This window comes from Leiobunum rupestre, chromosome 1 (genome assembly GCF_980474605.1).
Source record: "Leiobunum rupestre chromosome 1, qqLeiRupe1.1.hap1, whole genome shotgun sequence".
Classification (NCBI taxonomy): domain Eukaryota; kingdom Metazoa; phylum Arthropoda; class Arachnida; order Opiliones; family Sclerosomatidae; genus Leiobunum; species Leiobunum rupestre.
The window spans coordinates 32404039-32426203 of NC_143384.1; the positions used below are offsets into that span (position 1 = coordinate 32404039).

At 38.8% G+C, this 22165-nt stretch overlaps 5 protein-coding genes across 6 annotated transcripts; 2 read left to right on the forward strand and 3 right to left on the reverse strand.

Annotated features, from left to right (window-relative positions):
- The first annotated feature begins 1039 nt into the window (after window positions 1-1039).
- LOC149962155 (solute carrier family 35 member E3-like) lies at window positions 1040-2788 on the forward strand. Its single transcript, XM_090179004.1, has 6 exons — window positions 1040-1638; window positions 1704-1814; window positions 1878-2033; window positions 2095-2177; window positions 2263-2401; window positions 2521-2788. Exons 1-6 carry the CDS (start codon window positions 1258-1260, stop codon window positions 2569-2571), a joined length of 921 nt encoding a protein of 306 aa, XP_090035130.1. The 5' UTR covers window positions 1040-1257; the 3' UTR covers window positions 2572-2788.
- Window positions 2483-5453, reverse strand: LOC149962156 (uncharacterized). Of its 2 annotated transcripts, XM_090178970.1 has the most exons (7): window positions 5306-5453; window positions 4973-5216; window positions 4765-4907; window positions 4166-4681; window positions 3736-4106; window positions 2715-2770; window positions 2483-2600 (listed from the first exon to the last, which is right to left on the reverse strand). In XM_090178970.1, the coding sequence occupies exons 1-7, from the start codon at window positions 5359-5361 to the stop codon at window positions 2580-2582; spliced, it is 1407 nt and encodes a 468-aa protein (XP_090035096.1). In that variant the 5' UTR covers window positions 5362-5453; the 3' UTR covers window positions 2483-2579. The 2 variants fall into 2 exon arrangements, with proteins under 2 accessions (XP_090035096.1, XP_090035104.1); XM_090178978.1 differs by lacking the exons at window positions 2483-2600; window positions 2715-2770 and adding an exon at window positions 3407-3570 and having other exon boundaries at window positions 3633-4106.
- Window positions 5454-5550: 97 nt separating this feature from the next.
- On the forward strand, window positions 5551-6448 carry LOC149962157 (U6 snRNA-associated Sm-like protein LSm8). Its single transcript, XM_090179018.1, has 5 exons — window positions 5551-5621; window positions 5720-5761; window positions 5835-5875; window positions 5937-6064; window positions 6129-6448. The coding sequence occupies exons 2-5, from the start codon at window positions 5731-5733 to the stop codon at window positions 6217-6219; spliced, it is 291 nt and encodes a 96-aa protein (XP_090035144.1). The 5' UTR covers window positions 5551-5621; window positions 5720-5730; the 3' UTR covers window positions 6220-6448.
- Window positions 6156-9621, reverse strand: LOC149962158 (dynein axonemal heavy chain 12-like). The gene is made up of 3 exons (XM_090179014.1): window positions 9492-9621; window positions 6444-6548; window positions 6156-6374 (listed from the first exon to the last, which is right to left on the reverse strand). Exons 1-3 carry the CDS (start codon window positions 9611-9613, stop codon window positions 6221-6223), a joined length of 381 nt encoding a protein of 126 aa, XP_090035140.1. The 5' UTR covers window positions 9614-9621; the 3' UTR covers window positions 6156-6220.
- A 36-nt stretch (window positions 9622-9657) lies between these two features.
- On the reverse strand, window positions 9658-21315 carry LOC149962159 (dynein axonemal heavy chain 7-like). Its single transcript, XM_090164403.1, has 19 exons — window positions 21152-21315; window positions 20780-21085; window positions 19739-19931; window positions 18681-18961; window positions 17620-17877; window positions 16088-16442; window positions 15215-15973; window positions 14886-15083; window positions 14506-14646; window positions 14093-14448; window positions 13837-14016; window positions 13153-13780; window positions 12404-12687; window positions 11939-12209; window positions 11663-11878; window positions 10955-11605; window positions 10076-10264; window positions 9776-10015; window positions 9658-9666 (listed from the first exon to the last, which is right to left on the reverse strand). The coding sequence occupies exons 1-19, from the start codon at window positions 21313-21315 to the stop codon at window positions 9658-9660; spliced, it is 5679 nt and encodes a 1892-aa protein (XP_090020529.1).
- Between the last annotated feature and the right edge of the window lie 850 nt (window positions 21316-22165).

A 22165-nucleotide genomic window follows, 5' to 3' on the forward strand; every position in this document is an offset into this window, starting at 1 on the left:
CTCCTAAGCCTTGGTTGTTCAAACCGGTTTGTTTACTAAAATAATGGCCGTCGGTTTATCAGAAGTAGAGCTAATTGAGCGACGGCATTATCGGTATTTGAGATTCGATGACATCAAATATAACGTAGGGTATGGATGACGCAATATCTGTGAAACAAACCGTTAGTGAAGAAATAGAGCTAGTGGCATACTTATGAGTAAATATGTTACATATGGTATTACCATAAGTAACATAATAGCAATAAGCATGAAAATTAACGAGATTTACAACCAAACTGATTTTCATAGTTATTGCGTAATCAAGATGTTTTCTCAGCACAGAGCCCTCTAGAGTCTAAAATATGCGAAACTTTCGCTAAGCCGAAATATCTGGTTTCCGATAGATAGGCGGAATATTAGGCTAAAATGATAAAAAATTAAAAAAGTTTTTCTCGGCGCCACGAGCTCATGTCTTTTTTATCACGCATGATTCGCACGCGCGCTTCTAAACAAAGCCAAAGCCCCTCGCGACTCCAGGGGGGCAATTCGATCTCGATGCCCTATACCATGTAGAGATCAACTTCGACAATTTGCATTGATTTATACCATTCGTCGAGATCTCGAAGTTCGAAATCTAGTTATCGATCGAAAATTGGATTTCGAATATTTACAGAATAGGCGTGCTCTCCGATATTTATATTAGGCTTAAATTTTTAACAAAAACGTAATCATCGAAAACGGTAAGTCAGCTGGATTGAAGAGAGTATCAGTGCCAAAAAAGGTTCGGTTAGAAAATTAGCATTAAAGCAATATGAAGTGTCATACTTATTATTATTATTATGTAACTTATGGTATTACTTACCCTAATAAATTAACATCTCTGTATAATGTATATAAACTATGTATACTATTTTATTTCACTAGGCGTCGATTAACATTACATCTCTGTAAAATATCGCAATAGTCATTCAAAATTATTGTAATTAATAATTTACTTGAAATTATCGACGTTTACAATAATTATCGTATATCGCAATGATGGAAAAATAATGTTTTATTACAGAGTCACCGGTAGGTGGCTCTTTCGACAGTTTTCGGGAAATTCAAAATGGAGGAAAGTTCTTGAGTTTAAAATCTGTTAATTAAAGTAAATTTTTAATATTTTTATAGAATGAAGATATTGTATAAATATATAGATTTAGAATATTAAAATTTCATGAATTGCTTTGTTACAGTGAAAACCGTATATCTCATTTGATATAGCCTTAGCTAAGTATCATGCCTTCGAAAAGCTTAACTTTAGTTTGCCTAGTCAGTAATTTGGCATTATCCATAACCATTGTTTTATTGAATAAATGGTTGTACCAAAATGTCAATTTCCCTAACATGACATTAACATTCATACACTTCGTAACCACCTACCTCGGTCTCGAATTGTGCCAAAGATTTGATATATTTCAAGTTAAATACTTACCCTTAATTAAAATGGTGCCATTAGCTATTACATTTTGCGGGTTTGTGGTTTTCACCAACTTATCGTTAGAATATAATACTGTTGGAACATATCAAGTTACGAAAAACCTTACGATGCCTGTGATCATGATTATTCAGTCATTTTTCTATCAGAAAACATTTTCTACTCGAGTCAAACTTACTTTAGTAAGACCTTTATATAATGTCAAAACACTATCAGTTTTAGTAACAAGTTTTAAATAAATTCCTAGGTTCCAGTTTCCCTGGGTGTATTCCTAAATTCTCTTTACGATATTAAGTTTAACTTAACGGGAACAATATTTGCGTTAACAGGAGTGTTTATTACATCTCTATATCAAGTGGTTTGTTACCTATTCCAAAATATATTCCTAAACTCTTAAGTAATGAATTTTTTGTTCATTTAGTGGGTTGGAGAGAAACAGAAGGAATTCCAAGTCAATTCAATGCAACTCTTATATTATCAAGCTCCATTGTCAGCTGCCTTACTATTTATAATTGTTTTAATCGTAGATCAACCATGGTATTTATTAACAAATAACATATGGACACTGAAAGAATTTGTACGTCAATCATAAATTCTTGCAATACTACAGAAACTAATTGATAAATTATTTTCAATAGGTTTTTGTTATTGCGTCGTGTACAGTAGCGTTTGCGATCAATCTCTCTATTTATTGGATTATTGGAAATACATCCGCAGTTACGTATCCTTTAAAGAGTACAACACTGATACTAATTTAGCCACGTTAATCTTAAGTCAAAAGATATTTCCTTAATTATGTTAACCAGTTATAACGTTGTGGGTCAACTTAAATTTTGCTTAACGCTGATAGGTGGCTACTTAGTATTCCAAGAAACCATTCAGTCATTGCAGCTACTTGGCATCGTAACTACATTTCTTGGAGTCATTTTATACACTCATTCAAGGGTAAAAACCTTTTAATATCTGATAATAAATACGTGTGAAAGTAATAATAAAGACAAGGATAACAATGTAAAAACTACTTAGACTTTAAACATAAAATAAAAAAGAAGCTTTACTTACAGCTTCAAGAAAATGAAAAAACAAAACTGCCAGTAACATTGCATAAGATGTGACGCTGCTACTAAATCCAGGCAATTGGATTCTATAACAGGAAAAAAATCCTCATTTGATTTTACTTTATTCCACTTTTTAAAGATTTATTGATCAATTTTATATAAATAAATATATGACTATTTGAAGTATTAAAATATCTTACATAATTTTTGGTCCTGTACAGACTACTTTCCATTTTCTTGTTATTACTGCAAGGTGCTGCAATGGTTAAAATAATAATAGCTACTTGTGCTAATACACTAATTAAAAAGACAATAACAACGATATTAAAAAGTGCACAAGAAAAGTTTATTTAAAACAAAAAAATATAGACCCGACTAGTTTCGGACATGTTATTGTGCCGTCATCAGGGTTATGACCCCTTTACAAAGTTTCTCTTATTTATAAGCTTTTAAAAATCCTTTAAAACAGTTTTTTCCATTTATCAAATTTTGGACATGGTGTTGATAAATTCGATAACTGAAAAAAAATGTTTTAAAGGATTTTTAAAAGCAAAACTTTGTAAACGGGTCATACCCGAGGGGTAAGACAGTCTCAGATAATCTGTACACAGAGTTCGTGCATTTAGCACTGTTAAAGGTACATATTTTCAAGAGTTTGCGAGTTCCATTTAGCACTGTCAAAAGGTACGGCAGTGTACACCGAGTTCGCAGAGTGTCTTACCCCTCGGTCATACCCGTGATGACGGTGTAATAACGTGTCCGAAACTAGTTGGGTTTATTATTTGTTTTAAATAAACTTTACTTGCACACTTTTTAATTAGTGCTATATTGGTACAATATTTTATTAATAGAAATTGAACTATGATTTTTTTTATTTATCAGGTTGGGAATTAAACGAAAATTACACCACAAGATAAAGTTCTTTGAGTTAGAAAGGCTATCAAAAAATAACCATAGTTACAATTGGAATTTGGTCTTTAACATGTTTTAGGAATATTTTAATTTGAGAGGAGCTATGGCTTTGTGAGTTAGCCTGTTGCGCTGGTCTCAATTTTCCTAAACATAAATGTGTATTAACATTTTTTAATATATTGTTAACTGTTGTTTATTGTTGATACCTTCCTAACTAACATCACATTATACTCAGGGTGTAATTTTACTTTTGAGTATTCCGGCAAGGGAATTCTATTGAAAATGCAATTGAATCAAAAATATATTCACAATTGACTTGATCTCGTTCGTAAGGCTTGACTTTTCTAAACGGAGTTTCAATAAACGATGGTTCATAAAGAGAGTTATCATCACTCATTGACAAATCCATATCAAGATCCCTAATGTTGTCATTGCAAACTCTGCTGGTAATTTGAATATTTTTCCGCAGCTTTGATCTGATCTCATTGGTTGCATGGCTTGTTAAAATCTTGGGTTGATATCTCTTTATTTTTGGTTTTGGCACTTCATATCTTGTGGCCACTTGTTGTGGGTCTTTTTTTGGCTCTTTAAGCAATTGATTCTGCCAAGGAAATTTTTTAAGCTCTTCCTGTACTAATCCGAGCTCATTTCCTTGTTTGGCTATGTCCTGTTTCAGAATTCTAAATAAAACATTAAAATATTAGTATGAAAATATCTATATCAACCAAGAGAAACTCGCTTCAGTTCAGAAAAAATCTTTTTCGTATCGATGGAGATTTCTTTCAACATTTTGTCTTCTTGTTTAGTGGTTTCAAACTCTTTCGCTTTTAGCAACTTAAGCATTGTGGGGATATCCTTCTGCAATTTTGTAAGAGCAATGATATCCTTATGTAATTTTGGGATGGCAGAAACATCCTTATGCAATTTTGTAATAGCAACCACATCCTTCTGCAATTGCATGATAGTACTGTCATCATTTTGCAATTTCATGGTAGCAGATATATCCCTTAGTAGCTTTGCCATAGCAGCGTTATCTTTCTTAATATCTTTCAGGAAGATTGTAAATTCTTGCTCCATTTTTTTTGCTTGGGACTTTTTATTAACCTCAATGGACTTCTCAAATGTTGCTTTGAATTTTTGAAAATTATCTTGAAGCTCCCCAAGGCTATCAAAATGAGAGTTCATGTCTTTGAAAAATGTTTCTAACCGTTCAGACTGTTGAGTGCCATTTGATGCAATCTTCATTAACATTTCTCTAATAAATTTAAAAAGTACATCAAATACTTGGAAAAAATTATAAATCATACTAATATTAGTATATAAGTATATAAACCATACCTCTCCTCAGCTGACAGCTTAAATGAGAAATTCCCATTAAATTCAGATTTTTTGGAACTCCCAATACCACTCTCTGAAGCCGTCTCTAGAGAATTCGATTTGTTTTTAAAAACAAAATTGTAGAGGCTACCCCAACGTGACTCCTGAGTAAAGTTATCCAATACATTTTAGTATCTGCATAACTTAAAAAGAGTTATAAAAACCATACGTTTTTAGATTGATGACCCGAATCTCTAGATCTGGAACTGTAACTTGATGACGTTGTTGGTGGTTCTAGAAATTCCGAGCTGGCGCGTTTTGGGGATGCGAGTTCAGACAGTTGAGAGCTGAAAGACAGCTGAGAGTTTGTTTTATTCATCGATGAGATGGTACATTGGGAATCCCTTTGCGTTTGAGAAAACACGGGGAAAGAATCCAGACCCTCGCCGGATATTGAACGCAAAAATATACGTCTAAAAATCAAAGTCGGCAAAGGCTTAGATATGGGTCACGACAAACGTTAAAGATGGAATTAATATTTAATATAAAGTAAAATAATTACCCTGGTCTAGGATGAAGAACATCTCTAGTTCTCAGTTTAGATTTAAACGAGCTCATAATGCCTTATTTTTTCGTGTTTGTACAACTATTACTGGTACCAATTTTTAGCGATTCAAACAACCCTCCTTTTGAAAGGCAGAGAAACGCGTCCTCACGTGATAAGGAAATGAACCAATTATTATATGAAAGTAAGTTCACCAATCAGATGCAAGTTTGAAGAACCCCTTACCTCTGACCTTTTACAATCAATCGGCCGCTTTAAAAATTCAGATAAAAGTTTATAATTTTATTATATTCTGACTTATTGAAAGTTTCGAGTGAGTTAAATTAATTTGAAAGTTATATTTTGAATATTAAGTTTATAAGCATTGACTCGTAGTAAAGTGAATAAGTAATTGGACTGTAATTTTCCAAGGCTTATGAAATATGGCGGCAACTTTAGAAGGATATTTGAATCGTATCCTTTGAAAATTTTATTTACGATATATTTACAGAAAATATTGCTATATAATCTTTAATAACAACATTAGATACTATATCTGTCATTACAGCTGATGGAAGAAATATTGTGGTATTTCACTATACATTAATACTTTCCTTTTTTTGTTTTTTTTTAATGACTTATCTAATAGGGAACGTTAAAAGGGTTTGATCAAACAATAAATCTAGTATTGGATGAAAGTCATGAAAGGGTATATAACTCATTGCAAGGTGTTGAACAAGTCGTTTTAGGCCTGTACATCATCAGGGGTGATAATGTGTTAGTACATTTTATAATTTTTATGGCAGTTGATTATCAGAAATAACGACGCCTTCTATTTCAGTGCTGTTGTGGGTGAAGTTGATGATGAATTGGATTCTCGTGTTGATTTATCAAGCATCAAAGCCGAACCTCTAAATCCGATTGTTCACTAATTTAATCATCAAGCTGGCAAAAGAGCGCAGCACCGCGTTTTACCCAATGACTCGAGTGTTTGTGTGTTGGAAGATAAACAGACAATATAAAATTTGAAGAATGACCCGTTGTTGATATTGTGCCACGCCTTTCGCTAGTTCTATACAATGGACACCTTCAAATTTAAATTAAACAATTTTAAAATAAACTTTCTATCCTTTTTATAAAATAAAGAATTTTTTACTTGTATCTATTGTTTGTTTCAATGTTCTTCAATAATGCTGGTTTCAACCATAGTGGAGGTAATTCTTCCCATAATTGTCCTGGATATTGCTCCACCAGAGAGTTTCTAGAGGAATTTAGGACTTCAAAAGTTGCTGTATGGTATTGCAATTTTATTGATTTGGTAAAATTGCCTAAACTGGACTGAAGTACATTAGAACAAATGCAACTGTGTTCATAGTCCAGTCGATTTAAAGTTGTACCTAAATCCCCTCATGGGAAGTTTGTCAAAATTGAAATAATTTGTGCAACATTGGAGGTGACAACCTAAAAATTATGCCATCGTCTTATACTTTGCATAGATCACTGAAAATTGGTCAATATACTTTAAACCATAAGTTTATAATATTTTACATAAGTGTGACGCTTCCTATTCTTCACATGCAAAAGTTTTACTGAGAGCTATACACAAGACAGATTACATGACGGGCCGCGTTCAGTAACAGCAAACGGTTGGACCGTTGAATGCGCATTCGCTACTGTACGACTTTTTTCACTTACGGGATTGACGTCACGTTTGCAAACGGAGAGTCAACGAAATAAGCGGCTGGTTGATAAACGCAATCGTGACGTCACAGCACGCGGGAAGGCTAGTTGCAGACGACACGACAGACGATATTTTATAACATTTACAACAATCGAAAAAGAGCGTTCAACGACTGCAAACGGAGATCAACGGTTAATTAACAAATAACAATTTCCCCTCCGTTGAGCGTCAAGGGCTTCGTCCAGTAGCGACGCTAAGGTTTTTTAACAGGTGGGCTAATTATTTTGTGGCCCCTAAGAATTTTGTGGCCCTTAGCGGGAACCTTGGATTGACCATATTTCGGAAAAGTGGTGAAATCGAAAAAACCCAAAATTTTCCAGGAAGCGAGAAGAGCAAGGTCGTTTTATTGTTGCGGCTCTCGTCGCGTTTTGTGGACCCCCTACTGACCTTGTATCTGACCTGGAGGGGACACGTGCATGCCTGGGATATTTCCCTAAATTCCCATAAGCCCCTTTCTTTTCAACTTTATCTCAATTTCCGCTACCTTCCTCCCGAATCCATATGTTTATGGTCTACTACCTTTTTGAGTAAACAAATTGATTTGGAAAGATTTTTTCCAGAAAAAAGGTTTCTTGGCAATAAAACAAATTTCTAGAGATAATGAAAATTCATAAATTAAAATATGTGGCCTCTTAATTATGAATATGTGGCCCTTTTAATATAAATATGTGGCCCCTCTCAGAAATGCAGGGGGGCTAAAGCCCACTTCAGCCCACCCTTAGCGCCGCTACTGGCTTCGTCTGCTTGCTAACGCGTCACACGTAGCCTTTTACAGCGCCTCGCAAGGGGGAGATTTTATTCTTGTGAAGACGTCACTCCGTTACTAGCTCTCAGCAAAATATTCCTCAAAGTGACAAACTTATAAAACAATATTATAGACCCAAAATGTTTTCCTCCCCCATCTTGGGTACCAAAGATTCAATAACGTACGGAACTTGTTCATTACATTTTGTAAAGACCTCTATTTTATTCGCCAACAACTTCAGTAAGTAAAGTTATTGGTAGTTCTGAAATATATTTTCGGTCTGCTAAACATTAACATACTACCAGATCATCCAAGCAAAAGACATAGAAGAAAAAGAGCCTGCCCCGAGAGCCATCCCCTATAGCTTCTACCGTGCGAACTCACGAATAACGCATATTCAAAGTGCTACGCCGGTCAAATGTAATCATGCGCCAGGGGGAGAGAACATGACGGAGAAGTTGGAAATTTTTCTTCTATGTCTCTTGCTCCAAGCATTCCGAATTAAACGTTTTTGCGTTACAGAAAGTGAAAATATTACCGAGAATAAGCCTTAACCCTCGACTGAAACGCCAACTAGAGCTAGAAGGAATATACTCCCCCTATTTACTCCTGACGTAATTGATAATGAACTCTAAGGCTTTGACAGATTTAATAATTCAATAATTAGCTAGGCTAATACTCAAGGCACCATGCACCATAAGCCCAAGTAATACCATTCATGCCACGCGAGCTCACTACACTTACTATTAACATAAATGGATAATAAACATAAGTATGGTACAGAGCGAATTCGGTTAATGTAATATTGGACTGCTGGAATAGTAAAACTCTCAAGGAAATGACCACAGAGTTTTTGAAACGTTTTTCAAAATCTAATGAAAGAATTAATTAGACTCGTTATTTCAAGAAAATGCCCTCATCAAATTGAGAATTTATTATTTATAATTACGCAGGAATTATAAATAATAAATTCTCAATGTTATGACTACAGGCTATCAAGGTCCTGTTATAAATTAGTTGACGTAAAATGCTACGGCACCGTCAACAACGGGTTAAATGTATCCCGTCAATAATGTGAACCAGATCGAGTCATTCTTAAATTGGATGTCCGAGGCCTGATTATACGTGGCCTCGGTAGTCCAATGGTAGTGGCGTTGGGACGGTAACCCAAAGGTCATAGGTTCGATTCCTGCCCGAGGTGAAATGATTTTTCTCAGTCACTCTGGTATGGAACAATACGCAGAGGTATTCCTTGATTTGAAATGAAACTTCTATATGCCCTCATCAAAGTACGTATTACAAGAGATGTTCTTAACATACGAGGGAAAAGTCATAGATTTATGTTTCAACAGCCAGATGACCCTTTCGAACGCTACAATTTTTCATTGGGTTCTTTTACGACAAACTGGCAGTTGAATACTCCTAGCATAAAGGGAATATAGCATCCAACATTTTTTTAGGGATCACCCCCGCAACAAAGCAATAAGCAGCGCCGAAAATGTCAACAGCTAGAGGAGGGAGCGGCCAATGTTGAAACCCTTTGAGCAGGGCAACAGAAATACTAGACGCTATATTGAATTTAGTGAACTCCTGCTTTAAACAAGGCTAGCTCATTCTATCTTGTAATACGCCCCATCTTGCTTTTATTACGAACCTAGTCTACTAGTGACCCTGAACCATGCAAATTTGACCTTCAAAAAACGTAACCAAACACTTACAGTTCGGAGTCCCACCTCGCACCTTCCAAAAACAAGCCATTGACGCAAAATCCTTCTTCGACATCCAAACTGTCATTTTCCGCCATTACTTTGAAGTCGTACGCTAATTTGTCAATGGGCATTGATGACGTGGAAACATGACGGGTATGGTACTGAAGACCGCTAGTCAAGAACGCTTGCGGGAAGAAGAATCCCGGAAGCCAGAAAGGACATGGCGTTTTCAAAGTCTCAGTCCACGTTCGGAAAAATAAAATGCGCTGACCAAGATCTGTAATGTAACTTGCCAAGGGTTTGCGAGTCAAGTACGAGTGTTTCAACCACATTTGAGGTATACGTCCCATGATCAAGCTGGACCCCAGACGTTCCATGTCAGACGTCATCATTTCTTTTCCTTCTAGCGCCCGTTCGAGATGGGTCAAGCTGGATTGGATTGTTTTCAGCAAGCCATTGAAACGTTCGGTTTCTTGTTGGAGTATCAACCCGAATTTAATGTCTTTGTCCGCGTCTGGAAGCTCAGAAGATAGCTTAAATATAGAAATTAGGTGTTTCGATATTATAGCTATAGCTTGTGCGATTGCGTTTACTTTGGAAAAAAGATCGTGAATGATGGTTTTTAACAGTGGCTCTTCCTTCTGCAGGCTAGTGTTTCCAGCCGTTGTAATTTGAGTTAGTAATAAGTTATCCAGTAGTTGTTGACTACACATTAGTTCTCTTTGAACTTCGACATTGTCGTGCATGCCTAAAATACCAGGTCCCGAGCTCTCGGGAAGTTTCTGGATTGGATAATAAATTTAAATCATATGGACTGTGTTTTTGTTATCAAAGTCATACGTTGCTTATTGAGACTGTTTCATAAATTGCTCAAAGTGAAAATAACATTTAAAACAAAGCCATTGGAGGTCCAATTCTTACTGATTTTTTATACTAGATAACGCCAATTAAACCGTATTGTTTCATGGTAATAAATACTGATTTATTGGGAAATCCAACCCCTAACACTATTTTAAGCAATGTTTTCTGTAAAAGGAAATAAATAACAAAATAAACACAAAAAAATATATTTTCGCGGTTTTTAGGTATTTTAAAAAAAAAGTACGACTGCTAGCACTATCTGATAAGACTTTGTGTATTTAGGCTGCGTTCAGTAACTATATAGTCCTGGAATCCAACGCTCCAAGCGCTGAGGCGATGAAAGTTGTTGAACGACTTATGTTGTGACGTCACGATTGTCAGCGCTGAGCAATTATAGTTATCGTCTCGAAACCCCGATGTTTTGGAAAATCATCGGTTTCTTGGTAAAAATCGCGTGCCTTCAACGCCGTTCAACAACTTCTGATTGTAAGCGCTGAAAATTGGGAAACCATCGATGATTCAGCGCTAGTTTTACAAAAGTTTTACTGAACGCAGAACCGCAGCCTGTGTCAAATGTGTAACGGTTGGTATAAATTAATTAATTTACTTACTTTAATGTAATCCAGATAATTCCCTTTCGGTACATGGTAAAACGCATTTTCCAAAAACTTATAACAATCAACACTGAGCAGCTCCGAATTACAAAAATCCTTCAAAATGGTTTGCAAACACAGTCGATCCCAGTCATCCGTAACACGTCCACCGTAATTGCACTCGCCAATCAAATACGTCAATGCTTGAAAGGGCACTACCTCGCTACTACTTAAAAAGGTTTTCAATTGCATTAATGTAATTTGCAAGTCGGACTCATTGAAGTTGTAAGGCACGTTCCAACCGATGGGTCCGTACTGACAACGTTCCTGGACCACGGCGTGAAAGAGGCAAAAGCTGAAGGTCAATTTAGCCACCGTTTCTGGCATGTTTGCGTCGAAGAATTTGGAGAAGGAACGGTACAGGTTGTCTCGAAGACTCGGCGGGCTTTCATTGGTTATTTTGACGCCATCTTGGAGTATCGGAATCGGGAATTGATCAGATGGGTAGCTGGTTAACCATAGGCGGAAGTTTGGATTGACGTCTTCCGGTACGTTTTCGCAGAGTTTCTCCAAGCTGGGCATCCAAGATAGGGCCAAGTGACAGTTTTGCAAGACCACCCAACTACCATCCTTTTGCGCTTCTTTGATGTTTCGTTCCGCATTTGGACCCTGAAAGAGTCGTTTAGGTCACTGGAACATTTACGTCTGATATGTTTTTTAACTTACCTGACCCTGTCCTAAGGACACGCTACGCAATTGGACATTCTGGACTTGGGAAAACTGTTGAATGGCCGATATCGGGTCACTACCAGGTGATAGGATAAAAATCAAAGGATTACGGCACGATGAATCGTCGAAACTGTTCTTAATGTCGAATATGGGATGTTCAATGTAGCGTCTTCCCATTTTATTAGCCACATATTGCCGGACTAAGTAGCTGATCTAAAAGTGAACACTTTCAAATATACAACTTACTTGTTAGTAAGTAACCAAGCAACGTACTTGATTAAGCCTTATACAACGACATATCAACAGTTTCTGAAAATCGTTGAGTGTATCCGACCACGGTTGAGGAATATCGGACACCCATTTATCAGCGTCGGTGGTAAAGCTATCACAGATTCCTTCGTAGGACGACATTTGATTTAGACAACACAACTGTTCCCAGTTGTTTTTCGATAGCCAGTTCGTAGGGTTGGGCACCGAATCGCATTTAACCCCAATACCACCCTTGAGAAGAAATTTGAACTCCTCTTCATTTACTTCGTTACCGCTAAAACAGGTTTTGTGTCAGTTGAAACGGACAATCACGGCGACAACATGTTAAGCCAGGCGCCCACTGCTCTCCGTAACGTCTACGTCCTGCCTTCCACAAGCCTTATCTTCTTACAGAGGCAATGGCTTGTAGAAGGCAGGACGGATACGATACGAAGAGTTGGTGGGCGCCTAGCCTAAGAGGAAACTTACAGCTCCAAGTTGCAACATAGTAAGAAAGAAAAGAGCAGTTTGTGTTTTTCTAATAGCGAACGCGAAACGCTGGAGAAGAGGCTGTAAGTGAAATGGTCTATCAGTAGATCCAGTCTTTTCTGCAAGTCCTCCGTCTTAGGACTGTTCCTGATGCAGTTGACGTAGAGTCCAATGAACCAACTCAAAGAATATTGGTACATCGGGTCCACATTGGGAAGATTTGTTAGGCAAAAAAATAGTTTGGAAGAATGAACCGCGACTGGATTGTATTTTTGACGTGATGCCTTAAAGGAAATAGTAAATATAACCTTCAAAATTTTTTATGAACAAGTCAGCACACTTCTGGCTTTTTTTTTTGTGCAACTCGTTACTCAGTTTTGGACCGGGAAAAATATATACTTCTATTGTTTTGCGCCATCTATACTGGTACCAAAATAGCATAAAATTTAAATAGAAACTAGGTAGATGGCGCGTTGTTGTTTATAGCCTTTATTCAGTCTATTACAATTTTCGCGCAAAGCCTAATTTTACATTCACTAAGACAAGTCTTTAGGTAGCGCGTGAGGCAGAGCCGCAGAAGGCTGTTTCCCCTTAATATGTAATACATATTCCCCACTAGGACTGTGTTTGTAACGAATGCGTTATGGGCTGCACTTACATAGCAGCTAGCTAGATATTTGGAAATGCGCTGACCTGTGCATAAAAATATCTTGTAAATTCCATGCCATTACAAAGGAAATTAACTTTACTTGTATTTTAATCTCAGTCTGTTCGGCAACTTCTTGTTTCTCGGCTACATCAGTCGCCAAGGCTTTGGAATGATCTAAGATTTGTATCGCCGTCTCGTCTTCCAGCAGATTGCCTTGAGTCGACGCCAACGTCAGTAGTATCTTATCTTCAATCCCCTTCAAAGAACGCTTATGATCGGCAATACGTTCAATCAAACTACTCCTAGCCTCCTCCAAATCCGGTCTTTCTTCACTGACAACGATGCCAAGGAGCTGGTCATCCAACCCATCCGGTGTGATGGTGAAGTTTAATAGGGACACTTTGGTGGCCGTTTCCGGTAAATAGTGTGGGTTCCGTAACTTGGTGGTCATGTATAATCTAAAAGACTGACTATACTCTATGGCGAAGTCCCCTAATTGGAGCATATCCAACCCGGCTTGTTTAAAAGTATGTTTGGACAAAACCGGATCTAGTCTGGGGTCCAACTCTTCGCCCAAGCCTTCAATTAGCAATGGAATGCCCAGTTGAAGGCACATTTTCAAATTGACAATGAAATCTTGGTCCGTTAGCTTGACCACTCGTAGTTCACTGCCCGCTGATTTCTTTATCCATTTGTTGGCTTGGTTTTCGGGGTCGATCAGCAAAGGCCTAGAAAGTAAATTTACTGGTAACGCGTTAAACGGTACTTTAAGGTTTTAGTTTACCATCTACGGCTTTTATGAACTATGATGGCGTTATCGACCGAGAAGAAATCACTCGGAAGGCCTTGTTGGAACCAATGTTGGATCTCTTCCGGTTCGCCCAAAATGTGACGTATTTGAAAATCTATGGACGTGGGTATTTGGTTCTGCACGCATCGATGGTGCCAGTCTGTCAGGCAGTTCCTTAATATGGATATCCAAGTCGGATTGGTTTATCTTACGAAGCTTAAGGCTAATGGTAGTTGGCGACAAAACTCACCGTCGGTAGACCACATTATAAGGTCCCAAATAGGCGATCATCCCAGAAGCCAGTAGTACATCACCGGGTAGATTAGTGTACAAAGCGGTGAGGCGGTCCGCTTCGAGTGACCAGCGAGTTCTTTCGCCAGCCAGGCCTCCTAACAACTTGCAAGCCCTCTCGAGTTTACGGGAACAAACCTCGACCTGCACTTCTAGTTCTCGCTTGCGCTCGGACATTTCTTGAAACTTCTGCTTCAAAGACCGGACGTGTTCTTCAACTAAACGCAATTCTTCTTGTTTCGTCGCCAAAGCGGACATGGTTTCTTCCAGTTGAGATTCGGCCGATGCCAGTTTTTCTCTTTTAGGAGCTACTTCCTACGTAAAAATATGCATCTAGTAACTATTTTGGAAGACCCACAGGGTCTAATTTACCTTGGCAACTTTATCGTAAAATTCAATGGCTAAGACCCATTTGCACAGTCCTTCCGCGGCAGTGGACGCCTTGGCCACAATTTTGGGTTTGAATTCTGGCAATGTCAGATAGCTTTTTCTAATGGTAGCCATAATGTTGCCCTAAAAAGAAGAATTGCATTAATAGAGATTTGGGACTCTAGATTAAACAACAACAGGTCGCTCCACAATGATTGAAGCGCCATCTACTATCAGAAATGATAAATACTTAAAACGTAATTTCCTTTTCTCCCGTTGCTATAAAACATAAATAGTATATGCTTTCAAGCAACTGTTGTAGATGGTGACACAATAAATACGGTTGCGTATTTCGGGAGCAAACAATTTAAAGTGACACTCACGGGGACATTGTCTTTATCGTACTCCTTCAACTGCGACAAAAATGACAAATCCCCGAGCAATTTCTTAGATGGCGCCCAAAAATCCCAAACTTTCTTTCCGTTGGGATCTGTAATTCTATCCGCTTTGACGCCTTTCATGACACAAACGGCTGCCATTACGATTTTAATGGCTTTCGGTGGATTCTTCATAGACTTTACCTGTCAATATAAATATAATTGAATATTTTTTTAACTGCTGTCGCCTGTAGAGGTTTTCTAAACGAGTTTAATTAAAACTGTGTAATTAATGTTAATTGCACTTAGTGTCTCGTATCATAAACATGACATACCAAGGTGATATCTGACGGTTTTAAAGTGTCCAAGGCCGCGACCGCAGCTTCCAACGCCGGCAACGCAGCGGCCAAGTCAGTTTCGCATTCGTTTTTTAATTCTTGCGCCTCATCAGCCTGTTTGTTGGCAAGTACCTCGTCCTCTCGGACCTTTTGGCGCTTGATTTCGGCTTCTTTGGATTCCTTCTCGATCGTTACGATCATTTCTTCAGCCTCAGTCGCCGCAACTACCAGTCTGGGTTGCAATTCTTCGAGTTCTTGTTGCATGCGTTCGACTTGTTTAGCGGCGTTAGCCAACTTCTCCAGACCACCCTGGTAGCGTTTCCTCGCTTCCTGGAGCTTAGTTTGTTGACTGGCCAACAGGTCGCGGTAACAACCTAACAATTCCAAATAAGAAGACGCGGTAACGTACGTCGCTCTGTTTTGCTCGGCCAAGAACCGTTCGCTGAGTTGGTAGACTGATGTATGGAAATGCCGGCATAAGTTAACCACGGCTGGTTTGATCTGGTAAGGGATGGCCACCTCCTCCATGTAGTACGTGGCCACCTTCTCCAGGGCATCGGGTGGCCATGGCAAGAACCAGTCGATGGTGCAACAGTTGACCAAAGACGGATATTGGCGGAGTCTTCGGAAGAATGTGGTACCAATGGGACTGAAGGCGAAAATGATGTGAAGGTTGCTTTTGCATTTGCGAACAAACAGGGCAAAGATCTCCAACAATGACAATTCCGTTTGTTGGGTCATGCATCTCTGAACAGCCTAAAAAACAATAGACGATGAAAAATAAGCCCCCCTTAGACGCTTCTTGGAGATGTTTTATTGAAGCGCCTATTAACTCGCACAGTATTTAAATGGAAGCTTTAAAATTTATACCTCGATAATTTCTTGCCGTTCGTCAACTGCATACAAATTAGCAATCTCTCCCGAATTCAACAAACTGTCCAAATCCTCCAAGAAGCGCTCCTCTCGGATCTGAGATTCGGTAATGAGCAGCACCACGTGCTTCCCGAAAGCGCCGGCGGATTTCAAAACCTTCTTCAAGTCTTCTCTCCAATCCAAAAAGGTGTAACTTTTGGTCGCCTCTGGTTGGAAGACAGTGTAGCCGGCGATAAAAGCGGCCAACCTCGCGCAGGACTGCCTACCGCTACCGCCAACGCCAACTAGCAACGCGTGGCCGCCAGGCGTCGCCAAAATTCGACAGATTCGTGAAACGTGTTCCAAAACGTACCTAGAAGACATGGTTTTAGAAAGATCTTTTGACGGACAGTTCAGGGCATTCTCTCAAACCATGAATATATCTAGCTATGAATATCCAACCCTACGATATAGCCTTTCTATCATGTTGATTTGATTTGGGTGGCAACTTTCGAGACCAGTGACGCGTTTTCAGCCAATCAGGAGACTGAAGGAAATGACGGCATGCTCCTCACTCGGTCGGAGCAGATGTGATTGATCACGTGACTAGATAAGCCCAACCCAAATTTTAGCGGGAGGTTAGAGAGGCTATTGCTATTGTATATTCATAGCTAGATATATTCATGCTCAAACGAATTGAAACCCGTCCGTCGCATTAGCGAAGAAGTCTTATCCTGGCGAGCAGGAATCCATACCTCTACTTAGAATGCTTATCGCGGCAGATTTTCGTCTCAAGGTGGCTGACGGTTTTTTTGACGTCACTATGTTAACTTAACAAACAGCTACGAGAGAGGGGAGCTCGCGCAAAGGGGATTTTTCTCTCTTAGGATGGGCCAATGCCGTCAGAGTGATCTTACCATACGCGATACGGCAGGATAAGCATTCCAAGTAGAGGTATGGATTCCTGTGGCGAGGGAAAGGGAGTAAACCAAGGGAAAAAGATCCTTCTACAACATAGCGCCATCAAACGACCACTAGTGGAATTAATATGATATTTATAGTACACCACAATGTGCCATCTATTGAATCTTAACATTTTATTTTATTCGTTAATTTCTGATTAAATGTTAGGGTATTTTTGGAAATAGTTAAGAACGCTACCATATACTAATTGGCTTAATAGGCTTCTAGCTTCGGAAATATAGCGCCATCTGCCTTAATATCCGTCAACTGAATATGTGAAGAAATAGCGGAATTTCTATGATTTTCGGTTGAAACTTTCAGCTGTTGTACAGAGATAATTTTGAACGAGAAGACAGCTTTCATATATTCAATTTAAAACTGGCTGGGTAGGTGGCGATACTTGTGACCAAAATAATAACTACGCACGAAGCTTATATAATTCCTTATAAGGAGTTTGGGATATCAATGTAGATGGAGCACAGTAACAAAGGTAGAACTTTGACGGCAGAAAAAAAAACGAGTGTGCTGACCCGTCCATAAAAAGATTTTGGATTAATCTTTCTAGTTAGTGGATTTTAATGAAATACCTGAAAATGACTAAATTCATCGGTGTTTTATGAATGCTGTTGTAGTCATTGAGGGCATTTCGAACAATGGAGTCGTGCAATTTGAGATCGATCACTTCTTCGTAAACTCGATCCTCGAGAGACGCATCCGGGTTCATGAAAGTTCCGAACATCAAATTTTGCATCGATTCCTCGGTTACTTTGCCGAATTCGGCTTGTTGGGCGAAAACTAACTCGAACGATTCTTTGAAATGAGTCTTCACGCAATTTTTGATCATGCTGTAATAAAGCGATTCACAAATTGCATACAGGTATTCTATAAATGCTTCAATTTATACAAAGATGGTACCAATTTAAATGTTTTGACGGGAAGGCAATAAATACTTTGCTTTTACGAAAACTACTTATAACACTATTTTATGAGAGTTTTTTAAGTAAAAACTATAAACAAAAGAACATCTCAGTAAAAATTCGTCATAATTAAAGTGTCGGCCCGCTGGCGCCATCTGGTTTTCCCTTTTCAACTTTTACAGGAAGAGGAGCTTAGGATTTTGGCCAAGAGAGGGCTCTGGTGCGCATTGAAAAACGACTTTACCGTGTCTGTCGGTGGGTGGGTGGGTGGGTGTGTGTGTGTGTGTGTGTCTGGGCTGAGAACGCGTACGCATTTTCGGGGCAAAGTGTAATACGCAGTTTCTTAGAATTAGGGAAAAGGTTTTTCCAAAAGAACCCTCTTTTTGCCATTGGGTGTAGTATAAATATTTTACAAATTGCGTTAGAACCAGGCGGGATTCGAACCTGAGCCCTTCTGCACTACAGGTGAGCGTTCTACCACAGAACCACGGATACATGTTACGCATCACTGAAAATTAGAAACTCTTCCGAGGAGAGGTATATTTTGGCTTACCAACTTGTTGTAAAGCTAAAATCCGAAACATATTTGAAACAAGTTCGACATAAAAAGGTACCCTTCTATAAAAGCCCACAATTAATATTGGTTTGAAAATGCTTAGTTGAACAAAAACATGTGGAAAACTTAAATCTAAACTAGGGTTAAACTATTATGAAGCGTTAAGAAAACTCACGTAAAAATCCAAGTCCGGTCCACGGAGTCTTCGAGACGATCATAAAACACTCTCAATACTTCATGAACCCACAGTCTGACAAAAACCCTTCTGTTGGGCACTGATTCCCTCTTAATCAGACAACAACCGTGAATAACCCGGGCGAAATCCCTCAGGTTGAAAATATAATGCGATTTGGACGGGGTTGGCAGTAAGTGACTCAGGGTACTTTGGTAAATGTCCAGCGTGGCTCTGACGATCGTCCCAACCGCGGAGAACATGTCCACTGGGAAGGTTTGCGCCTAAGACACAAAAGAATAATTGCAGTTTTGGTGAGTTATTGCAGCTACAGACAAGCTAATCAGTGCTTCCACATGCGGGGAATTGTTCTCTTTTCCTGGATTTTTCAACCGTTCCAAAACGCTAAAAGGGAATAATACAATTTAAGAGGGAAAACGGCCTTTCGCGGGGGAAAGTGTGGGAAAAGTGTTCTTGGCACGGGAAGAAATGGATTTTTTTTAACTTTTCTGATAATATTGCCTGTTCTAGTCTACTCTAAAGCGACGGTCACACTACTGCTTAAAACCCAGTTTAGGTCGGTTTGAATGCCAGTTTTGACCGCCGACAAGAACCGATCGACGCCACTGAGAACGACCAAACATAGCTTTGGGGCTTGTGTCGAGATCGACTACTTATTTTGAAAACATTTGATCATGGACACGACAAGCAGCTTAAAAGAGGTACCCCCTCACTGTCCATTTGCGTCCTACTTCGTATTAGCTGAAATAGTCGGCCGTACTCGATTCGCAGGGCCGTCAAGGTCATTCGAAAGAATGTAAACCCCCATTTCAAACGGAACGTTTTGTCGACCACGTGACGAATTATATGTCCTTGACAGCCCGAAACTTTCAAAATTCTTGAACCTACCCCCCTTTACAGAGAGACGGTGGCGGCGGCAGGTGATTTTGTATGGTGGAAGCTACAGCTTTTCCCGTCCGGTTAGAGATACAGCGTCCATGATTTTATTATGTCTCAATGAGGTTTATAGCCCCTGTAAAATGTTTTTGACAAAAACGTACTCGAAGATGTATGTTCATCAGCGTAGTGAAGATTCTGGTTAATGTTTCCTCGCTAAAAGGGTTGACGGATATGACTGAAAAGTGACGTAGCAAACGCGGCGTAAACTGACTGCGGGCGCCGCCTGGTGGACCCATTACGGAAATTAATTGGACGTCTTTCAAGTGAATTTTGGACAAGTCCTTTCGATCGAACCTAAAATTTTTATGTTTAAATTTATTGAACAGAAACCATACCATAAGCCGATCCCACCTGGTTGCGGTTACTAAATTGGGGCCATCTATAATTTTTTGCATATTCAGTTTACACAAAACCACGTAGCGGCCAACGCGAGAATCTCATAAACTGCGATATTTTCGTCTGCTATGCGGACGTTGTTTTATTTATGACCACTTACAAGGGGAGTACCCGAGGTGTTTATTGCCGATTTGGTTCAAAAGCAGGCGTAATGAGAGAATAAATTTCCCAAAAGGAGACGTTACACTACCCATTCGATTTGTCATGGCAACCATAAATGTTTTTGATACCTTAAAATAAGAAAATCTCCATTTCCTTATTTTGCTCGAAAATTGGTTCAATTTTACACCAAAAATGTTCCAATTTACCCCAATTTGATGAAATTTACCAAATTATATATTTCATGATTTTTTTTGGTTTTAAACGATCAAAAACATTTTCGGTTGCCATTGCAAATCGAGTGGGTAGTGCAACGTATCTTTTTGGGAAATTTCATATATCATATAGGTCTACATTACTCGCGACTTTGAACCAAATCGGCAATAAACACCACGGGTACTCTCCTTATTAGTGGTTTTATGTAAACTGAAACGGCAAATTCGAGAAACTTTCGTCTGCTATTTAGCGCTTTAGCAAACGAATTTAGAGATGGTGGTACTGAAATTACCAAAGATTTGTTTGAAGTGAAGGTTGAATCACTATAGTATATTTTTACAAATGTAGGGTGAGATTGGCTTATGTCATGCAATACATCACTAGTATTTAAAATTGAAAAACTAGGTGCCTTCTTCGTCTACGTATCTTACCAGTAGCCATGATCCAGTAACTGTCTCAGTAACTCCAAAGGGGGGTGGGCACCGTAAGTTTCGGCTTGGGGCATGTTGAGATCATCAACGAAAATGATGCACTTTTGACCAATGGGCGGTCCGTAGACACCTTTCCTGCGTTTCTCGAGTTTGGACATGACAATCTCCTGTATCTGCGGAGCGGTAGTATGGGCGCAGAAGTTCAAAACAATAGGCAAGTATGTGGATTTGGGCAGTCCTCTAAGTAGTGTATCCTTGGTGTAGACACTTTTGCCAGTGCCGGTAGGTCCAACCAGAAGCAAAGGCCTATTTAAGAGCTCAAACGTTTTATACGACGTTTACGGAAAAACAAAATTAACTGAATCTTCTTACCTTGAGTTTTGTATAAATAAATCCATCAAAATTGAGTATCTGACAGTGTCAACAGTTGGTACTATCACTTCCCGGATATCAACCGAATCGTCGTCGAGAGGATGTAGACTTTCAGTCCAGGATACCCACTGACTTCTACCGCGACACTGAATCGAAGAAAACATTATTCACATACCGCGGTATATAGCGACATCATTGGTGGAAAAAATAAATTTATAATTATGTTTTATATCAGTGTGTCAGTCAGACTTGCGGGTCCTTGGGACCCCCAACCCCCTCATGTATATTTTTCATGAGATTCACTGACTCGTGGGGAAGTGAATATTCAATAAATATATACAGAAATTACAGGATAGTAAATATTTTACGATATATTGTGAAATTTTCTAAAACGTGTTTCATTTAAATTGGGGGTCCTGATGACCCTCGACCCCTATTTGAATGATTTATTCCGAGGGTCCCAGCATTTTTTTAGAGTAATGGCCCCCAGACTGCCCCTAATGGTAGGTCTGGTATCAGTTGCCTATGATCTGTATTTTACATTTTTACCGAGATCCATTTTCATAACGATCACTCATTTTTGTAGGATTTCAAACTTAGGCCTAATACGTGCTCTTTGCTTTGTCGTCATAGTGAGCTGGGAATCGTGCCGAGGGGTATAGTTATAATTATTGTTTTTTAATTGTGAGACGTTGAATGGCTATGTAAGAAAACCAATTTTCCGAGCTGGCAGTCCTCTAAGCAGACAACAAATTACTACAGAATAGAAAAGAAGCGTCGTCTGATGAGAGGACCACTAGCTCGATCCCGAACCTAGCGGCAATTTTTTTAACTGAGGGGTCCGACATTCGTACAAATCCCATACACTCTAGCGAAAAATTATTTTAGAAATCTTGAATTTTTGTAATGAACTTGGGCGAAAATCAGTTCCAAAATCTTGAAATCAGAAATCAACACGAAAATTGTAATCTGAAATCTAAAATTCAGTGTCTGATTTTCTCGGTCTTAACTCGC

Coding starts and splice junctions, on each gene's coding strand:
- LOC149962155 (XM_090179004.1), top strand. CDS start 1,258: ATGCCTTCGAAAAGCTTAACTTTAGTTTGCCTAGTCAGTAATTTGGCA. Junction 1,639..1,703: donor CTCGAGTCAAACTTACTTTA/GTAAGACCTTTA, acceptor ATAAATTCCTAG/GTTCCAGTTTCCCTGGGTGT. Junction 2,178..2,262: donor GGAAATACATCCGCAGTTAC/GTATCCTTTAAA, acceptor TATGTTAACCAG/TTATAACGTTGTGGGTCAAC.
- LOC149962156 (XM_090178970.1), bottom strand. CDS start 5,361: ATGAGCTCGTTTAAATCTAAACTGAGAACTAGAGATGTTCTTCATCCT. Junction 4,682..4,764: donor AAGCTGTCAGCTGAGGAGAG/GTATGGTTTATA, acceptor TAAATTTATTAG/AGAAATGTTAATGAAGATTG. Junction 2,601..2,714: donor TGTACAGGACCAAAAATTAT/GTAAGATATTTT, acceptor TTCCTGTTATAG/AATCCAATTGCCTGGATTTA.
- LOC149962157 (XM_090179018.1), top strand. CDS start 5,731: ATGGCGGCAACTTTAGAAGGATATTTGAATC. Junction 5,762..5,834: donor TTTAGAAGGATATTTGAATC/GTATCCTTTGAA, acceptor TAACAACATTAG/ATACTATATCTGTCATTACA. Junction 5,876..5,936: donor CTGATGGAAGAAATATTGTG/GTATTTCACTAT, acceptor CTTATCTAATAG/GGAACGTTAAAAGGGTTTGA.
- LOC149962158 (XM_090179014.1), bottom strand. CDS start 9,613: ATGCCCATTGACAAATTAGCGTACGACTTCAAAGTAATGGCGGAAAAT. Junction 6,549..9,491: donor GCGAGGTGGGACTCCGAACT/GTAAGTGTTTGG, acceptor AAATTCCTCTAG/AAACTCTCTGGTGGAGCAAT. Junction 6,375..6,443: donor GAAACAAACAATAGATACAA/GTAAAAAATTCT, acceptor TTAAATTTGAAG/GTGTCCATTGTATAGAACTA.
- LOC149962159 (XM_090164403.1), bottom strand. CDS start 21,315: ATGTTTTCTTCGATTCAGTGTCGCGGTAGAAGTCAGTGGGTATCCTGG. Junction 15,084..15,214: donor AACCGTCAGATATCACCTTG/GTATGTCATGTT, acceptor TTATATTGACAG/GTAAAGTCTATGAAGAATCC. Junction 11,879..11,938: donor GTTGTATAAGGCTTAATCAA/GTACGTTGCTTG, acceptor GTTCACTTTTAG/ATCAGCTACTTAGTCCGGCA.